This window comes from Bidens hawaiensis, unplaced genomic scaffold (genome assembly GCF_021521415.1).
Source record: "Bidens hawaiensis isolate Kalapana, Puna unplaced genomic scaffold, B.hawaiensis_p1.1 tig00001961_1, whole genome shotgun sequence".
In the NCBI taxonomy this organism is placed as follows: Eukaryota; Viridiplantae; Streptophyta; class Magnoliopsida; order Asterales; family Asteraceae; genus Bidens; species Bidens hawaiensis.
Genome location: NW_027491109.1, coordinates 1839897 through 1860763, shown reverse-complemented (window position 1 = coordinate 1860763; position 20867 = coordinate 1839897). Strand labels below are relative to the sequence as shown.

General features: G+C 35.5%; 1 protein-coding gene across 1 annotated transcript; it reads right to left on the bottom strand.

Annotated features, from left to right (window-relative positions):
• Positions 1 to 6256: 6256 nt before the first annotated feature.
• Positions 6257 to 8263, bottom strand: LOC143603078 (protein RGF1 INDUCIBLE TRANSCRIPTION FACTOR 1-like). The gene is made up of 5 exons (XM_077079992.1): positions 7976 to 8263; positions 7488 to 7685; positions 7092 to 7307; positions 6780 to 7010; positions 6257 to 6521 (listed from the first exon to the last, which is right to left on the bottom strand). Exons 1-4 carry the CDS (start codon positions 7976 to 7978, stop codon positions 6789 to 6791), a joined length of 639 nt encoding a protein of 212 aa, XP_076936107.1. The 5' UTR covers positions 7979 to 8263; the 3' UTR covers positions 6257 to 6521; positions 6780 to 6788.
• Between the last annotated feature and the right edge of the window lie 12604 nt (positions 8264 to 20867).

Here is a 20867-nt window from a genome sequence, read left to right as displayed (position 1 = left end):
ATGTGCCTGCTCGAGGGGACGAGTTTAGGGACCCGGCACCACAACAGGCAGGAGCACCTCAAGCTATACCTGCTACTCCTGTTGTGTCACCGGAGGAGAACGTGGACCTTGATGCAGAATTTGGTGGTCAAGGCTTCTTTGATATGGATCGGGTGGATCCAGAGGAGAACGTTCAGGTTCCGGTTGAACGTGCTTCGACTGTGAATGTTACTAGGGCAGCTACAACGGTGGCTGGCTCAGATTCTGATGATGAAGTGGCAGAGGCAAGAAGGATTATGGTAACTCGAGAAAGACTACATGGGAAGAGAAAGAGAACTGTTGATGACAGCGAGTCTGATTATGAGGAAGAGGTACAACAGTTGATCCGGAGGTCAAGAAGGGAACGGATAGGTGCACGATCAGGAGCCGGTAAGAGCTCTAGGGTGGTACGTTTCACTCCACCAGCACTATCCGGTATGACAATGGTTCCCTCATCACTACAGGTTACAAGGCCAAGCGCTACGAGTGTTCCCGTGGTGGCTACCTCGTCTACATTTGGCCTCCCACCCACTACTTTCCAACTTTCGACTCCTGAGATCGTTTCATTGCCGCCTCCGACCGTTACTCCATCGGAGGTCGTGGCACAATTTATAGAGTCGACTGTTGTGGCCACTGCAGGGCTATCGGTGACGATACCACCTGCGGTTACGTCTATTTCTACTTCTGAGGTCCCGGTGACATCGGAAATCCCTCCTCAGTACACTCAAGATATATCACATATGAGGTTCGATTTCGATGCAACCCTATCAGATTCTGAACGAATAGCAGCACTGGAACGGGTCGTGGCAGAGCAGTCAAGGATTAATCTTATCCAGACCCAGGCTATTCAACGCCTAGTTGCAGAGAATCAGATGCAGTCGTCCCTGCTGGTACAACATGGAAAAATCATAGATGCTTTCAAGGAGTTCTTGGCATCTCAGGGGGAGACGAGCTGTAAAGGCGACGAGTTGAGGACCAAGAGACGAAATGATAGAGACGATGATCCCAATGCATCGAAAGATGCAGGTGGTGAGTTGCCAAGAACTGATCAAGCTCTTGGAACTTCCACAACTCAGGGGGAGTCGGCAACTGCAGCTGGTGGTGATGATGTGGTGGTGGTGGATGTAGAGGAGATGGATGATGTTTTGGTTGGTGATGATGATGTACTACCGAGTGATGTGATAGAGAAGATTGGTGAAGAGATTGTGATTGATACAGAGATAGAAGAGGGAGAGATAGTTGAGGAAAATATTGAGCATGACATTCCAGATGTTGAGAAAGCAGATATGAGTAAAGAGATGGCAAGTGATGAGTCTGAATGGGAAGAGCAGCCTAGATGGAAGGAAGGCTATGCTCAGTGGTTCGTCAAAACGAAGTAACCGGCGGTCCCTACAATGTTTAAGAAGAGTTACAACATTAAAGGCTATGCTGAAGCGAAGAAAGGGATTATTTGCTGGATATATGATGAGCAGTTGAGGCTCTTCGTGATTAAAAGGTATGACGGTGTTCAGTACTTTAGAAGGATGTTAAGATCGTTGAATCCACTGCTAGAATGTGAAGTGAAAGACTTAGCCAGATTGGGATTGATAAACAGAAGTGACGATAATATGGCTAGAGTCATTGGGAAAATTGTGTGGAAAGAGAGTATAAAAGAGAAGAAATTTGAGCCGTTGAAGCCACAAAAAGGAAAACTTGTTGAAGACAAGGATAGAGGTTTGAGAGCTGATGGAAAGCCTTGGATGATTATGAAGTATAAACCGATCCGGTGTTTGAAAGAAGTACCGATGAAGCTAATGCCCAAGGATGTGCTTAAAGACCTGAAGTGGTGGTTTGTAGATTGTGAGACAGCTGAGGCAGTGATGGAAGACGAAGATGAACAAGAGCTGCTTAGAGTGTACGATCCGATGCACTTGGTAAACTTATCGCAAGCTGATTTGCAGGTGTTGAATGACAAGAAGATATTTTATATTCCTGCTTGGAAAGACGAAGCGAGGAAATATCAAAGAGTTGTCTCGGTTTGTGTTCGAGAAGGAGTACATGCTTGAAGATAGAAGATTGAAGATTACAAGACACGTGTTTGAAGGTAAAGAGATGAAGCTACTGCCAAGGGGGAGTCTGTTGGTGCATGATGTCAGTAGTTCAGTGTCGAGTGTCTGTAATCGTGTTAGTTAGATTTGAGTTTTGTATGTAAGCGAAGTTACTAACAAGTTCGCTTATATGGGCGAACTTGTTAGACAAGCGAAGTTAGGGACAACTTCGCCTGAACATGCCAGGCGAAGTTGTCGTGTCTATATAAGCCATTTGTATACGGCTTATTCTTAAGAAGTTAATCAGATTAAGAGTTTATTCGTGTATTCGAGTCAGAGAGTTTTGTATTCAGTGATCATAGTATCACGTGTTTACGGTTGGAATACAACGTGTGTTTGGTTATCGTATCGTGTGTTAGCTCGTATTGTTTTCTATACTCGTAACGTCTTACGTAGGGATTCCGCACCTACGTAGAACGCGATATCTCGTGTAGATCCGGCTGGGAACCTACAGACTCAATCGATCGTATTCAACACGTAACCACTCTCGAAGATGAAACACCACTTGATGTTCGAGTGCACGACGAACAAGAAGGCATTTCTACAAGTAATTCCGAGGAAGAAGTCGCCGCTCAATAATTACGACGAACAAGAAGGTTTTTCTAGAAATAATATGTCACAACTTTATATTTATAAGTTTAATGTTTTGTTAGTTTGTTTTTGAAGATTTTAAAACATGTAACCTTTTTTTTTGAACTTCTTAAAGTAAATAAAATGAATTTTATGTTAATTGTTTTTTTTATTTTTCATGTTATACAAATACGAATCGTAGTTTAGAATCCAAATTGCAAACGAAAAACGAAAAAAAATAAAAAATTTTTACACTGTAACCGGTTGGAACCGGTTACAGTACAGGAACCGGTTTAGGAACCGGTAAGAACCGGTTAGATAGGTTAGGGGTCCGAGGGTGGGAGAACCGGTTCGGTTCCCTAATCGGTTCGAGCCTGGAACCGGTTTAAAATGGGGTTTTGAATATAGAAACCGGTTAGGAACCGGTTCCGGTTCCTAGTCCCAAACCGTTTTGAACATCTCTAGTTCTATACCAATTAAGATAAAGAGAATGCTAACATTAATTCATCCTAGTTGAGTTGGTAAGCCACAAACATCTTAAAAGCAAGTTAGTGAGTTTGATTCCCGCCAACAACATATTTTTCATTTTATCATTCATGAATGGAAAATTGTAAAAATGAAACTTGTACACTTGGCATACTATATGGAGGGTCTAATCGAATGACATGTATAATTGTCTTGCTTTAATAGTATAGGTAGATTTGACATATGAATATGATCGAATTGTGAAAATATGAAGCGGGATGTATTTTTTAGATTTTGTTGTTAAAAGTAAGAGTAAGAGTTGTTGATGATCTCATTTCACTTTAGGGATACTCTAGATACGTAATAGATGTCTCGATGCGGTTTGCTATAAGTAATGTTTAAATTTAACCAGTTAATATAAGTTATGTCTATGTAACCAATATATTATTTATATCGAAAGTGGTATGCTCAATTTTGTTATTATGGTTTAATCTTAACCACACAATTAATAAAATGAATGACTCATATATATTCCCACAATTCTCACAACTCAGCCGATTAATAAATTATCAATTCACTCTCTATATATAGCCTTTATAAGTTTTTTAATGAATCGAAAATATTTAGTTAGTGTATATTTATTTATTTTAAATTAAAACAAACTAAGTAATCATCAAATCAAGAAATTGGAAGAAAAATACTTAGAAATCGGGTGCTTTCACTTAATTGGAATGTTTGTCCTCCATACGTCTCATTAACCATGTTTGGGGTCAACTTTTGTGATATCAGTAATCTATTATTCCACAACTCTATTCTTGATATGACAATTAGTTTTGTTTAAAAGTAGTAGTGATAAAAGGATCAAACATTGTACCTAAGTCCATTGGTAATATATCAAACATTTAGGTTGGAGATGGCTATTGGGCAAGTTGCAGTATAAATTAGGCTAAGGGGTATACACCCCTCAACACCATTCCACTCATTCGTCACGTCAACTTTCCCCCATCATTCAACATCACCCTTTAGCACTCTTCAACCAAGGAAATACATCACTCTCTATTATTCTCCATTTTTATTATTTTTTAATTTATATAATATTCAAAATCCCCCTTCACATGTCAAATGGGCCCCGCCTTTATCCTCACTAACGCGATTGACTGCCGTCAATGGGTTCTATACTGGGGGGGGGGGGGTGTTTCAGCGAGGCCTATGAGGGGTGGGTTGTCATGTGACTGCCACATAGAATCAGTGGGGTTGCCCACTGATGTATACTCATCAGCCTTAGAAGATGTGTATACGATTGATATAATCAACGTATGATAGCATGACTTATATTTAAAAATAAAGTCTTGGGTATGTGTGCGTGTGTATACAAATACATATTAAATCAAATCAAAGTTATATAACATGAATGCTCGAATGGTTGGCACATAAGTATTAGTTGAATGAACTGTTAAGTGCTATTTTATCACGACTCTTATGATAGCAATTATAAATAATTACACAAACTTGGCACGTAAGTATTAGTTGGAAAATATGGTTAAAGAGTTTACCCTTTACTTGAGTAGATACAGGTACATGTTACTTGAAGTTAGTTACAATAATTATAATAGGAATACTATCAACCATCGTTTTAAAGGGAGATCATATATATTTCATAAAAACGAACGCATTTCTTTCTTTCTAAATAACCGAGCAAGTTAAGGCGCACAAACTTGGTACGATGCTTAGATATCATCAACCACTTTCCAAATAACCACCTGTACAAAATAAAGAGAGATAAAAAAGTATTATGAAGCACCTCGGCTGTATCACATGAAAAACGATTAAAGAAACTTGCACGCCTCTGTTTAAAAAAAATCATGAATCCGTTAACACCTATTGGAGTTTGTAAAAATTAAAAAAAAGGTAATAAAAATAATTTTAAAAAAAAGGCCGTCATTTATATACCCTAGGAAAAGAACCCCATTTTTCGATAAGTACTAGGGTCAACTAGAAAAACGTGTTCCTTTAGAAAAGGTTTTCGAAAATACTAAACACAAGGATTAAACATTCTTCTCGTTTCTCATCTTTTTCTTTAATATTTTATTTGCCGTTGTCCGAATAATTATAAGCCTAGATATATATTTTAAGCACAAGAATCGCTTTTGTAGTTTTGTACTTATTTTGAGAAACTTTTAAAATACCAAACAATTTAGGTTTAGTATAGTTATTATAGAAATTCCTGATATATTAAGCATGATTTTAAAAGTTGTAATATGATCGATGAAAATAGTAATGCAAACCCTTTCTTTAACGACAAGCCCACACACACTCAAAATCTACTATTAAAATCTAGTTTTGTCCACGACGGGACTAGAACACAGCCTCTTGGGAATAAGACACCTTACATCACACCCACCAAATGCTCTTTGGTAGCAATGTAAACTTGAGCCATAATAAACAATATAATACATATATAGACATTAACTGATAGTTTCTTAATGATGGTGAATTGGTGCAACGTTGATCAAGGATCTTTATCTTGTATTGTTAAGACAAAAAAACAATCGCAAGCTTTTTCACAATACAATAACACGCTGTAGATGTGAATATTGACTAGAGTGAGTGTGTAATTGTCAACCATTATTATAGCTTACATGGGATTATATATAGTACAATGTGTTCGAACAAATCTTGCCAACATCGTATGTGGTCTTAAACTCGTTTGCGTCAGACATGTAGGCGCCTTAGTGATGCATGCTATTTGCTAGCGACACTAGTCGACCACATGCCGGTTAATTTCGGGCACATAGGGACTCGTGGTTACGTCAGTGTTGATCCAACAGTTAATGCACCAAATGTATTTATTTAAGACTTAATAATCCTAAATTAATCAAAACATCAATAAGGCAAACCAAGGGTTATCTACAAAAGTAGCCCAAAATTGATAACAAGGGTCATGATTTTACATCTAGATATTTTTAAACATCGAGTCAATTCCTTTGTACTTGTCGCCAATCTTGAAAGTTACATGAAAACCGGTTTTTTTAAAAAAATGGACCCTCATATTGACATCAAACAGAATATCTAAAATATCATTTAATAATGCATTTATAAAACCCCAATAATATTACAAGACTTATTCCATATATCCACTATAAAGGGTTCACATTTTTCCAAACGTTAGACTTTGACACTATAATTACAATTCTTATTAAAAGACATATTTACCCCTCTTTTACGTACTATAAAACTACACATCTTTATGCTATATATAAAGCTTCATTTTTTTAACAAACAGGTAAAGGGTAATAAGGTAATTTCCCAATTCCCATATGAAGTGGTAGAAGTGTGCATTTTATAAAACAAGAAACTAAAAGGACTTAATAGTTACTCCCTCTGTCCCATTATAAGTGTTCTGTTTTGATTTTTCAAGTCTTTCTTTTGCAACTTTGACCATAAATCTTTTTGTTCGTGTCGTATAATACTTGATGAAAATTATATCAATGTAAAATACATTTAAAAACCCAATCCATTTATATATTTTGCATCAAATATTATGTAACACAAACAAAAATATTATCGGTCAAAGTTAAATAAGAAAGACTTGAAAAATCAAAGTATGACACTTATAATGGGACGGATGGAGTATTAAACAAAAGATGTTTAAACTTCTATGATTAGTCCTTCCATTGGTGCTCTATGAGGAATACCTTTCCTCCTCTTTGCCGCCCGGAATCTGGCAGCCGGCGGCGACGGAGTTGCCGGAATAAAGCTATGCATTTGCCGGACATTTCTGTTACTACTATACGAATCCTCCGAATCCGATACCGACTTCATCAAATGATCATCACTCTTTCTCTTGTAATTCTTAGATGTTCCAACTATCTGAGAACTCATAAGAAAAAAATTAGTTACCAACTAGATGACGTAAGCTTACATGTTGTGGCGATAGAATTTACAATTTACCTTACATCCGAGTGAGCAAAACCGGAAGGAATCAAGAAGAGTGCGTTCGCATACTTCACATGTGTTTGTCACACCTTTACCTGGCCTCGGCTGTGGCCGTTCGTTTAAGAACACGACCTTCGCACTATTGATCACGTATGTTTGAACTGAACTTATGTCTAGGTGTTTTTGGATTTCAGAAACCCGAATTACATCGTGATATGATGATCTTCGGATCTGTAAACATACAAAATATATTAGAAGATTATATTTGAATTATGATTATGTTTAAAATCCACAATGGTACGGTTTATTGGTGTATTATTAGCCCACATAACGAGGGATAATAATACGCCAACATAACTGAAATTGGAATAACATAAAGTAAGAATCAATGGCGGAAAGATGAATGTTAACCTGTATAATGCGGTGGTCCTTATGATGATTGAGACAAAGAGAACAAAGAGGACCATTCATACAATCCAAACAGTACATATTACATTCCGACTTATGCGAATGTGCGTGTAATTTGCATTGACCAAAGTAGCTTTCACGGAGCATTGGCTTCAACCATTGCGGCCATTTCTTATCTTCTTCATCAAGTCCTCCGGCACCCTGCATTACAACAAAAACCAAATTCAGGGTCGTTCTATACTTCCACCATTTACATTTAATTTCACACCATCAAACAGCCGTTCACAAAACATTTATACGGCGTTTTAACCAAAAAGTCAAAGTTCTGATCACAACTATGGTTTCTGCAATATCCAGGCGGCCGTTCTGACCATAAACGGTAAAACTTTAAAACCATTTGGTCAGAACGGCTGTCTGACCTCAATACATTTGCAGTTTGAAGCAGTGTGGGATTAGATGTCTAAATTGTTATGAAATTGCATAAGACGAACCATAAGACGAAGGTTTTTAGGCCCGATGGCGTTGTCAATTGCCCGTTTATCGGCGAAGGAGAGTGTGACCGGTTGATCGGAGCAATTTGGGTTGAAATGAGAGGGAGGAGTGGGTGTGGGTGGTTCTTATGTGCACACACAAAGTGAGTTTGTAATGTATATTAGAGTAGACAAAAACCGAACCTACTTACAAACCTATATTAATTACAAACCGAACCTAAAGAGAACGTCCGGCGCAAGGAACCAGCCTCCTTCTTTCCTTTTTCATATTCTTTTTTCTTGCACCTTTTTTATTCATTCTTTTTCATATTTTCTTTTTTCATGTAATGACTCCAATATTAGTTAGTTTTAAAAAACTGGGTTTTGTAATTCAAAAATAGGTAATGATGCAACTTATTCCCTAATTGTCTTTTGTTTTAATGTATTCACTATTTTTTAGTTTTATATGCAACTACCAGTGATATATATGTATTCAAATTGGTTTATTGGTTGAAATGAGGAACCCGATTAAAAGTTGGATGACATTATAAGTAACTATAAAGTTTAAAGTAAACATGTGAAATATTTATCTTTTATGTACATTTACATATAAATAAAATATGAAATTTTAAATAATAAGATATGAAGTAAGAAAAGGCAAATAAAAAAGTAAATGAGATTTTAGAAGTAGAGAAACGAACACATAGAATAAAATTTTTTATATACAGTTCAACCAGTAACCTGACTAGTTTAAATGAAAGTTGTTTAAATAGCTACAAGAGTGGTTTTGAAAACATTGTTAACAAATTTTGATGATAGGATAATAAAGATATAATTGAGGTGATTTGATAATATAATGTCATTATAGTCTACCTTCAAGGAAGGAAACATTTATTACACACTCGAATATCATTAAAACAAATGTATGTAAATCATTAAAACAAATGTATAGTCATTAAAGTTATGGTTAAAACTGTCATTATATCTATGTATATATGCAAACATTTGTTATGCAGAACTAACTAAATCAGTATTTTAAAAGTAAATGTAGTTTAATATGGTAGTGCCACAAGACGAATTGGCAGATTATTCTTTATGATTTTCCTTTTTAAACATTTATTCCCTTTCATGTCAATTATTTTATATTTTTGGTTATCAAAGAAAAAAAATATATTAATGTGTCATGTTTTTAAAGGAAGGGATTAACAAATATCAGAAATACAAATTAAAGTAATGGGATTTTATTATAGTTAAAAGGTATATTTATAGCCATCCACTTAAAAAGTATGCATGAAAGTGGCATCTCATGCCCCTCTATTGGCCATTATCACCCCCTTTTGAATATTGTTAATCACATATTTTTTCTAAACCCATAGAATTAAGGAGTTTTATAATTTTGTCTTTGTCAATAGTCCAATAACCAACTGATGTTAGGCGCATTAATGTTTTATACATCAAGTTCAATTACATATGTTGCAATTTAGGGTTTCTTCTATTGCAAATTTCTCATTTTCATCAAAATTATTCAACAATATCCATATTGATAAATTATCTTCATAAAATTGAAAATCAAACTTATGATTTGATCCATAAACAATCGAAAAACATCAATGATATACATGAATCTAAACTTTAATGTATGGGATAGGCGGTTGGTAATTCCGGACCGTATTCACAAGCCGGTGAATATATATGGATTGACCTAAGTTGACAAATTGGTCGAGTTGGTTTGTTTTCTTAACTATAATATGATTAATACATTTAGATTATATATGGCTTGTTTAGATTTTAGAGGCCTTAGTTGTATATGATCAATAAAGAATTATTAATGTAACAAGTTTTAAGTCAGATTTATGTTGCAATAATAAAGTGTTTGCTTATCTTTTGCCTTGATAGGTTAGTCACACATCTTTATTATGTATCAGTGTGGTTATTCACTTTTACTAGTGAATGCTAAAAATCAGGTTAGGTTGAAAGGTTTAGGCAAAAACAAAAGTAGGTTTGTGATAAGAATACAATTAGGAACAAACAAACAAAACACACACAATGTGAGTATAAAAACTCAATATAATGATTACTAAGAAGTTTTTGATGATAGGAGTGTGTGTTTCTTACAAGTGTGGTTGTTGAGTCGTTGACTATGTTTTGCTAAGGGTACTATATCTTATGGTGTGAATCATGCGATGGTGGTTGTTGACTATTAAGTATTAACCTTAACCAAGGAAGTCAACTAAAAGAGTCATCAATGTGCAAGTTGAACTTTGGACAAGTGATTCTGAGAATCAAGAGAACTGTGTTGACTACAACCATTATTGACATGGCCCATGATCCACCCAATTTAAGTGCCCTATATATCTTTTCAGAATACTTATTATTAATTTCTGAAGTACTATATATCCATATAATATATGATAATATATTATGTTGAGAATTGTAACATCAAGACAACCAATCGCTAAATACTAATCTTGAGATAAATTTATTTGCTTTGTCACAAATTTTGATTGTATTCCTGTGACTAGAGAAACTAAATGATCGTCTTTCATTTATACTGACATCCTTACGACCTATGAAATATTATTTAATAAAAGACTCCGCAGTCTTAATTAATACTATCTTGACATATCCACGACTTATGGTCTTAATGACATTTTATAACTTATACGGGCTTCACATATCTTATGGGTTTTAGTATGCCTTTTGAATCGTGTTCGTGTATATATGTTAGCAATTGAGAAATTAATACTCTCAAGATAAAAAAAAATAGTTTAGCAGGCTTTTATGTAACGAAAATGATAATGACAACAACTTGGATCAGAGTAAGTTACATATTTGATAATACTCTAATTAATATTTTTCTTATCGAATAACTACATATCATATACGTATTTGAATATATATTTGTATAAAAGTTACCCACAAGTTTTATATAATTGTTTATGGGACTTAACCTACACTCTTTTGGTGGTTGGGTCATTCAGATACTCTAGACTAATTATATGTTATATTTAATTTGAGAATAATGACTTTTACATGTATGAATTTCCATTTTATGAACTTTACTTTTGGTTTTCTCCGCCATAACCAAATTAGCAATGTTGCTTGTTGGTTGATATCTTATGCAAATGTTTGAATAAAAGTAAACAATCATATTGTGGAATGCGACGAGTAATAGTTTAGGTGATGCGTGTTGTTCTTTTTTTTTAAACGATGAATTTCTTTTAATATTTTTCGTCTATAGGGCTTAAACTCAAGACCTCTTTATTTCAAACTCATGTATTAAAGGTTTTGCCTGTGTAAATAGATCACCCCTTGGTGATACGCGTTATTATTGATCCTTAAATTTTTCTTTTCATATAATTCATATAATTTATTATTGGAAAATTCACTATGTTTTATCTAGGTAGTCTATTGTATTAATTAATATTATTCATATAAACTCTTCAAACCTCTTTTTATCGTCAACTTAATTTATATACCTTTTTTAATAAAACCTCATTCAACTTTATATGTTTTTTTTGTCATTTTGTTTTGTTTTAATTTGTTAACCACTTATTGATTGTTTTACCAAAAGTAGTTATAATAAAATCATAACACGTATTTATGTTAACAAATTTAAAATGGGTAGGGTAACTTTTCTATTTTTATTATTATTTTTTTTAACGGCAGGGTAAATTAAAAGTAAAAAAAATACAAATGTGTCCTCAACATCACATAAGAATATTAATTATTGATGCTTATATATAGTAAATAGCTTAAAAATCCCGCGAAAAAATAACTTTTTGTGAGAATATAATACAAAAGGATAATTGTGCAAATTTAGCCACAATATGTTTTTAGATAAAATCAGTCAGTACACATGACCCTTTTTGTCTTTAGAGTTTATATATATAAAAAAAGAATATAATTAATATTTAGTATATTTATATGCTATTATATGCTAATAAACTTATAATGTACTCCGTAAATGTGTGCCTCTATGGCTATGATTTCTACAAAATGATTTCACATGTCTACTTTATTTATTGTATCTTTATAAATGTCTTGTAACATAAAAACTAACATCTTTACCGTCTTTATAAATATAAATCTATTAGGCTTGTCGAATAAAAAAAAAATACAAATATACTAAGTACTTTAAAAGAGACCGAGAATAAAGAGTTCCTATTATATTCTATTCGGGTATGTGTTATGGTTTTCTAAGTTGCGCTTCATAACCACTCGCATAGGCATCATAGCCCCCAAACACTTGCAAGTTGCAATGGCATTGCCCATTTGCCATTCGAGCGCAGTACTACTAATCACGGACGCTAGGGCTAAGTATTATGATTTGTTTCCAATTAATTATTAAACCAAACTATATATCTTCACCAAACCCCTCATTTTTATTTGTATTATACTTCACCATAACATATCCCACCTGGTTTGAAACGTGAAAACCTCATAGATAACACTCATAGTCTCACACCTCTCATGATACATAGTTGTCGTCAAACTTAGAATTTTTTTTATAATTTTGTGACTTTTCCATATTAATATTTTATAAAATGAAAATGTGTATTTTGCTCTTTGATATATTCAAGAGAGAAATGAGTCAAAAACAAAGAATTGGTCTATTTGAGTTGACCAAGCGGCACGCCACTCGTGACCATTTCACTGCGACGTTGACCCTTCACCCAACACCTTCATTTTCAGGTGTTCTCACACTTCAATATATTTATTATTATTATTGGTTTAGTTTGTTTGGGTCACGGACCATTAAAATTTAAAACCAGGTTTAAAATTAAAACTCAATTTAAGGTTTGCTCCAATTTTGTTCGATTCTTCAAATATGGATTCTTGAAATAAGTTTAAAATTAAGTTTTGGTTTGGATTGTAAACTGAACAGCAAATCGTATTAGGTTTGATTTGAATTTTGTATTTTCTCAGTGCGACGCGGATTGGGAGTGTAAGCCCTACCCTTGGAAACGACGAAATATTGCCATGTTAAACTACTATAAAGAATCTTCACTACAAAAAGACAATAATGAATAGCCTAATCAGTATCACGATGAAAATAAGCATAACATACTTAATACATGACAGATCCAACATTTCACACAGGGCATCGATGACTCGATTCTCTAGCAATGAACATTAAGCCTTCTTATAGCTCACTTGCTATCTTACATAGCTCACACACTCTTTATAGGGTCAAACTAACTAATAGTGAACGAACCTATGAACCTAATATGTTTTGGGCACTCAAATTGTTAGGACGGCCCGAGCCACCTAAAAGGGAACACACTTGAAGCAATGTATGGACGTCATCAAACTACGAGATTGAATATATATAAGTGAGGAACAGAGCCGGCTCTTGGGTTGGGCAACCTGAGCGACCGGCCGGGGCACTTAATTTTTTGGGGCACAAAATTTAAATATATATTTTTTATTTTATTTTTTTTATAAAATATGTATAAATCTTATTTCTTTTATTAGATATTAGGCACATTTATTTTCACATCGAAGTAGTGAAACTCCTAGGTGCTCACTGTAACAAGATTAACGATATTATGTGTCACAAAAACCACTTCGTACAAGAAAGAGTACCATTCATATTGGTGTTACCGCAACCCCAGGCTACCCACATGGATTGTGGTGGAAGCAACATTACCTAATTAAATTATCACCAACTAAATTGTCATATTGTATTTTATTTCGATATTTGGATGCTTTTAACGGATGTGTTATTGATCAGTAGTTTCAAGAACTAACACCAACAGTGTACGAACAACCTAATCACAACTTATGGCTGTTGTTTGTTACATTTGTTGGTGGCTTGGAGTACAAAACTATGTGTTTTTGGTAAGCATCAGACATGAGATTATACATCAATAAAAACATTATTCTAAGGATTCGGTATTTCATATATTGTTTAGAGCAAGAGAGTAAAACTAAGAGAAAGAAATTTTCTATTTTGTTATCTTCATGTTTTTAAACAATAAATATAAAGATCACATCTTTGTGCATAGATGCCCCACACGGCCACACCTCAAGAACAATAGCAAATTCGCACATTTTCGGCCATATGGTAAAATTTGGGACAGTAAAAACAAATGATAATAAAAATTATAAACGGCCTTGATATTTTAAAATTTTATTAATCATAAACCTAGTACAAAAATGTAGTAGTATGTGTTGGAAAATTTGTTACGTGTGCATTAGTAGGTTGTTATGACACAACAAATGCACACTAATAGACATTGATGAATGAGATATCGATGTGTGATTGTGTGTATTTGAAAGAAAATACTATAGTGGTGTATCCCACATTGGTGGATGAAAAACTTGTGCCTTGTTTTTCCTCTATAAATAGAGAGGTAAACTAAGTTGCAACACACACCAAACCTTACACACAACACAAGCATTGTTGCAAGGTTTTTCCAACTTCTTCTTCTTCTTCTACATTTCTGGTTTCTTTTATTCGAACCTTTTTTAGGTTTACGGTTAACTCCGGCAGTACTACTGCTCCGGCTGTTGTACCCTGGGAAACAACGAGTTCTCTTGGGAGACTCGAAATATTGTTTTAAGGGCCCCGTGTTCAACACGATCCTCAGCCAAACCGTTTATTTTTTTTCCGTATTGTATTTGGTTTATTTCTTAGATTCTGTATTGTATTTCAGATTCTTGTATCGTATTGTATGAGTAAAAAAACTGTTTGTTAATTTTCTGTTTATTTACTCAATTCACGAATTCGGTTCCTACAATCTTAAAACAATATTTTTAAAACCGTTTCGTGAAAACTTTGTTTAAATTTTCAGAAACTATTCTGTTTTGATCAAAACCAGTTTTGTTTCAAAATAGTATATGTTTTAAAAACAGTTTTTTCTTTTCTGTTTTGGTCTCAGAATCAAGAATTGGATCTTCAAAGTTGGAATTAGACAGATTCGTTATTGGTTTAACATTCCGAAATCAGAAAAGGCTCCTTTTTGGGCAGTTTTTGGCTATCAAGCACGAGATAGCTTATCGTGAAAACTTTGTTTAAATTTTCAGAAACTATTCTATTTTGATCCAAACCAATTTTGTTTCAAAATAGTATATGTTTTAAAAACAGTTTTTCTTTTATGTTTTGGTCTCAGAATCAAGAATTGGATCTTCAAAGTTGGACTTAGACAGATTCGTTCTTGGTTTAGCATTATGAAATCAGAAAAGGCTCCTTTTTTGGGCTGGTTTTGTTATCTCGCACGAGATAAAGCTATCTCGCACGGGATAAATTTATCTGGCAAATTTCATAATTTTCTGAATTTTTTTTCTAAGTTACTAAGTTGGTATGTTTTCTGTGTGCAAGAATGACAGGCTCAACCCCAAACACTTCTAATGATATCCCTGCTGTCCATTTGACCACCCCAGCCAATGTGGGAGCGACCACAATGGCTAACCATGCTGAAAAACCCGAAAAGTTCACGGGTGTCCACTTTAAGAGGTGGCAGCAGAAAATGTTTTTCTACTTGACAACCTTGAACTTAGCACAGTTCTTGGAGAAAATAGCCCCCATACCCACTGCCCAAGATGATGCCCAAAGTGTGAGTGCTTTGGACGCTTGGAAACATTCTGAATTTCTATGTCGCAATTACGTGCTCAATGGCTTGGCGGATCCATTGTATAACGTCTATTGTGGGATAAAGACTGCCAAAGAACTATGGGAGTCTTTAGACAATAAGTATAAAACCGAAAATGCGGGAACAAAAAAATTTGTTGTGGCCCGTTTTTTGGACTTTAAAATGGTTGACTCCAAGACTGTGATCACCCAAGTCCAAGAACTACAAGTTATACTTCATGAAATTCATGCCGAGGGTATGACACTTAGTGAAACGTTCCAAGTTGCAGCCATAATTGAAAAGTTGTCTCCTAGTTGGGTTGAGTTTAAGAATTATCTTAAGCACAAACGAAAGGAGATGACTATTGATGAATTAATTGTTCGTCTTTGAATTGAGGAAGACAATAAAACGGCTCAAAAATCAGCTCGTGTGGAGCCAATGGCTAAGGCCAACATGGTTGAACTTGGACAATCTTCTAAGGGGGGGCATAAGGGTAAGGGTAAAATGAATAAGGGAAAGGGAAAGGTGAACCTTGGACCGAAGAAGGAGGTTGTGAAAAAGAAACCTCAATCTTCAAATTTCCAAGGTGTTTGTTACAATTGTAATGAGAATGGCCATCGTGCGAACCAATGCAAGAAGCCTAAGCGTGAGCGTGCGCATATGGTGGATGAAAATGGTGAACCGTTGGTGGCAATGATCACCGAGCTTTCGGCAATGATTGAAGAAATCAATCTTGTGGGGGACAAACCGCAAGAATGGTTCATTGATACGGGTGCGACCCGTCATGTGTGTGGTGACAAGACCCTCTTTAGCACCTTTAAGGAGGCTGCTAGTGATGCTAAGTTGTTTATGGGGAATCAAGCAACGGCCGACATCAAGGGTGAAGGGAATGTGATCTTGAAGATGATCACATTTTGTATGTGCACACTTTGTATGTGCACGAAATTCGTAAGAATTTGGTTTCGGGTTGGTTGCTTAATAAGTTTGGTTTTCGTTTAGTGTATGAGTCGGACAAGTTTGTCTTGATTAAGCGTGGAATGTATGTTGGTAAGGGCTATGCCCTCAATGGTATGTTTAAACTTGATGTAACCATGATTGGAAATGAAATGAATAAGGCATCTGCTTCTGCTTATATTATTGAGTCTTTAAATTCAAATGTTTGGCATGGTAGATTATGACATGTAAATTTCAATTCACTTCGTCGTTTAATTAAATTAAAAAGCATACCAACATTCCACATTGATACAAACTCGAAATGCGAATCATGTGTTGAATCCAAACTTACAAGATCATCATTCAAATCGGTTGAAAGAATAACCGAAACACTTGATTTAATTCACACCGATGTGTGCAATTTAAAAATGTGTCCAACAAGAGGGGGAAACAAATATTTCATCATGTTTATTGATGATTGCTTAAAATATTGTTATGTATATTTACTTAAAAGTAAAGATGAAGCAATAGAAAATTTTATCTTGTTTAAAAATGAAGTTAAGTTACAACTTAACAAGAAAATTAAACGTGTGAGAAGCGATCAAGGAGGTGAATACGTTTCACCATTTGCGGATTTATGTGCACAAAGTGGCATAATAAATGAATTAACCCCTCCTTATTCTCCACAATCATATGGCATGGCGGAACGAAAGAACCGTACATTGAAAGAGATGATGAATGCCATGTTGGTTAGTTCTGGGGTGAGCCATGACATGTGGGGGATGCCATTTTAACGTCAAATTATTTTTTAAATAAGATACCTCTCAATAATAGGGACGAGACTCCTTATAAGTTATGGAAGGGAAGAGAACCTTCGTACAAATACATGAAAGTGTGGAGGTGCCTAGCTAAAGTCACTGTACCACCTCCTAAAGCTCTTAGGATTGACCCCAAAACTGTTGATTGCATTTTCATTGGATATGCTCACAATAGTAGTGCACATCGGTTTTTGGTACATGAATCCAAAAATCCAAATGTACACGTAAACACTTTCATGGAGGCGAGCCCCAATACTGTCTCGTATTTTGAGCACGTGTTTCCTAAGTTAGGACACACACATGAGGCCTCATCATCACGAGCGAATGATGTAGGTGCAAGCTCGTCAACACAAAATGACGACTTGGTTCATGAAGGAACACATGAACGGCCCGAGACTGAGGATGGTGATTTAAGACGAAGCAAAAGACAAAATGTTGCAAAATCCTTTGGTCATGACTTCGTAAGCTTTATGGTTGAAGGTGAACCTAATACCTACCATGAAGCGGTGACCTCACCTGAAGGACTTCAATGGAAAGAAGCAATCAAGAATGAAATTGATTCGATCTTACAAAATCATACTTGGGAATTGGTAGATCTTCCAGTTGGTTGCAAACCACTTGGATATCGTTGGATATTCAAAAAGAAGATGAAAGCCGATGGAAGTATTGATAAATACAAGGCGAGGCTAGTGATCAAAGGTTTTAGACAAAAGGAAGGTCTAGACTATTTTGATACTTACTCACATGTAACACGTATAACCTCTATAAGGTTGGTGCTTGCAATCGCGTCTTTACGAAGTTTGGAAGTGCACCAAATGGATGTAAAAACGGCTTTTCTAAATGGTGATTTGTAAGAAGAGATATACATGGAGCAACCTGAGGGTTTCTCCGCCCCTGGTCAAAAGGGAAAAGTATGCAAACTCATCAAGTCTTTGTATGGCTTGAAGCAAGCTCCAAAACAATGGCATCAAAAGTTTGACCAAGTCATGATTAGCAATGGTTTCAAAATTAATGAGTGTGATAAATGTTTTTATGTTAAAAACACAAATGGAGGTTATGTTATTTTATGCCTTTATGTGGATGACATGCTTATCATTGGGAGTAATGATAAAATGGTTCAATCTACAAAAGACATGTTAAAGGCACGATTTGACATGAAAGACATGGGTTTAGTTGATACTATTCTTGGAATAAAAATCATTAAAACCAAAGAAGGTCTTACTTTGAGTCAAGCACACTATGTCGACAAGATTCTTGAAAAATTCAACAAGGAAGACAAGCGAGTGGCTCGTTCTCCTGTTGACACTACTCTACATCTATGTAAAAATAGAGCTGAGCCGGTTGCTCAATTAGAGTATTCAAGAATCATTGGAAGTCTAATGTATCTCATGACATGTACGAGACCCGATTTAGCATACGCGGTGAGTAGGCTAAGTAGATATACTAGCAATCCAAGTGTTCAACATTGGAAAGCTATTATAAGGGTGCTTAGGTACATAAGATACACAAGAGACTATGGTTTGCATTATACCAACCATCCATCTATGATCGAAGGGTATACTGATGCGAACTGGATTTCGGATATGAAAGATTCCAAATCAACAAGTGGGTACGTGTTCCTACTTGGTGGGGCAGCAATGTCTTGGAAATCATCCAAACAAACTGTAATTGCTAGATCCACAATGGAGTCTGAATTCATTGCCTTAGACAAATCTGGGGAAGAGGCAGAATGGTTACGTCAATTCGTGGTAGACATTCCACAATGGCCAAATCCATTGTCGGCAATTTGCATACACTATGACAGTGAGTCTGCAATTGGTAGATCTCAACATTCAATGTATAATGGCAAATCAAGGCATATGAGACGTAGACATAACACAATACGACAACTACTGTCAACGGGTGTTATCACGATTGACCATGTGAGGTCAGAAGATAACATTGCAGACCCGTTAACAAAAGGCTTAAGCACGGATAAATTTTATAAGTTGTCGAGAGGAATGGGACTAAAGCCCGCGATAAAGGAAGTATGATGGAAACCTAACTTAGCAGCCTGAAGATCCCAAGAGCTAAGTTCAATAGGCAAACTTAATCATATGACCAGAGGCAGTCACTGTGGGGGAGTACCCCAAAACCAAAGGGAGTCTTGAACTTCCTAGTCCTTTCTCCTAGGGGGTACCCTAAAACCAGTGACAGTTGGGAGAGGTTAAGCATATTAAGGTTAAGTGAAATAACCATGATGCTTTTAATGATTCATGGGAATCACCTATGTTAGAGAGAAGTGTGGTCAATTCGAATGGAATTGTGGGGAGGCGCAATTTCCTAGAGCTCTCGCAGAACCAGGACCGTGATCCATGACCATAACGGACACAAGAATGAGGGGTTGACCAAACCAGGGAGAGTATTGTGTGAAGGCATATTGTCGTCTACACAAATGGGGGTCTGTTCAAAGTCATCGCGATTACAAACCGCTAGGAGGCTAAGTATGCTTCACAACGGAAGGTTCAAAGGGTAACACCTACCTATCCGGCAATACTCAACTGCTGAAACTTACTTAGAAGAATCGATTTCCATTCATGTGGGGGATTGTTGGAAAATTTGTTACGTGTGCATTAGTAGGTTGTTATGACACAACAAATGCACACTAATAGACATTGATGAATGAGATATCGATGTGTGATTGTGTGTATTTGAAAGAAAATACTATAGTGGTGTTTCCCACATTGGTGGGATGAAAAACTTGTGCCTTGTTTTTCCTCTACAAATAGAGAGGTAAACTAAGTTGCAACACACACCAAACCTTACACACAACACAAGCATTGTTGCAAGGTTTTTCCAACTTCTTCTTCTTCTACATTTCTGGTTTCTTTTATTCGAACCTTTTCAGGTTTACGGTTAACTCCGGCAGTACTACTGCTCCGGCTGTTGTACCCTGGGAAACAACGAGTTCTCTTGGGAGACTCGAAATATTGTTTTAAGGGCCCCGTGTTCAATACGATCCTCAGCCAAACCGTTTATTTTTTTTTCCGTATTGTATTTGGTTTATTTCTTTGATTCTGTATTGTATTTCAGATTCTTGTATTGTATTGTATGAGTAATAAAACTGTTTGTTAATTTTCTGTTTATTTACTCAATTCACGAATTCGGTTCCTACAGTATGATGGAAATATTAGTTGTGGGTTATATCTCATTTGAGACATGATGGAAATAGTAGTTAAAAAAAACAATAAACATATTACAAAAATGTATAATATGAAATAATAATAGACGATTATCAACTCCATCAGGTTTAATTCTAAATTTGTTTCATTTGTCATGTAGACTAAATATGTTTTAATTTCGAGACTACCTATATAAAGGTGACCTCTTATTCTTTCATACGTTTCTTTTTTCTCTATATACTCCTCCAACTCTGCCTTTCCTTATTCTTACATGCACTTCTTTTTGGCAATTCGATCTTCTTATGTGCATAAAGAGACCAAGTAAAAACATAACATGTTAATACACTTTCTAACAATCGATCTAACACATTGGTGTGACATGGCATGATAAGCTACAAGCCTACAACCATGCATTACAATGACA

What these genes read in the sequence shown, in the direction of transcription:
- LOC143603078 (XM_077079992.1), bottom strand. An exon ending in AGGACCACCGCATTATACAG is followed by an intron (nt 7,308 to 7,487) that starts GTTAACATTCAT and finishes GTATGTTTACAG; the next exon opens with ATCCGAAGATCATCATATCA. An exon ending in TTTGCTCACTCGGATGTAAG is followed by an intron (nt 7,011 to 7,091) that starts GTAAATTGTAAA and finishes ATGAGTTCTCAG; the next exon opens with ATAGTTGGAACATCTAAGAA.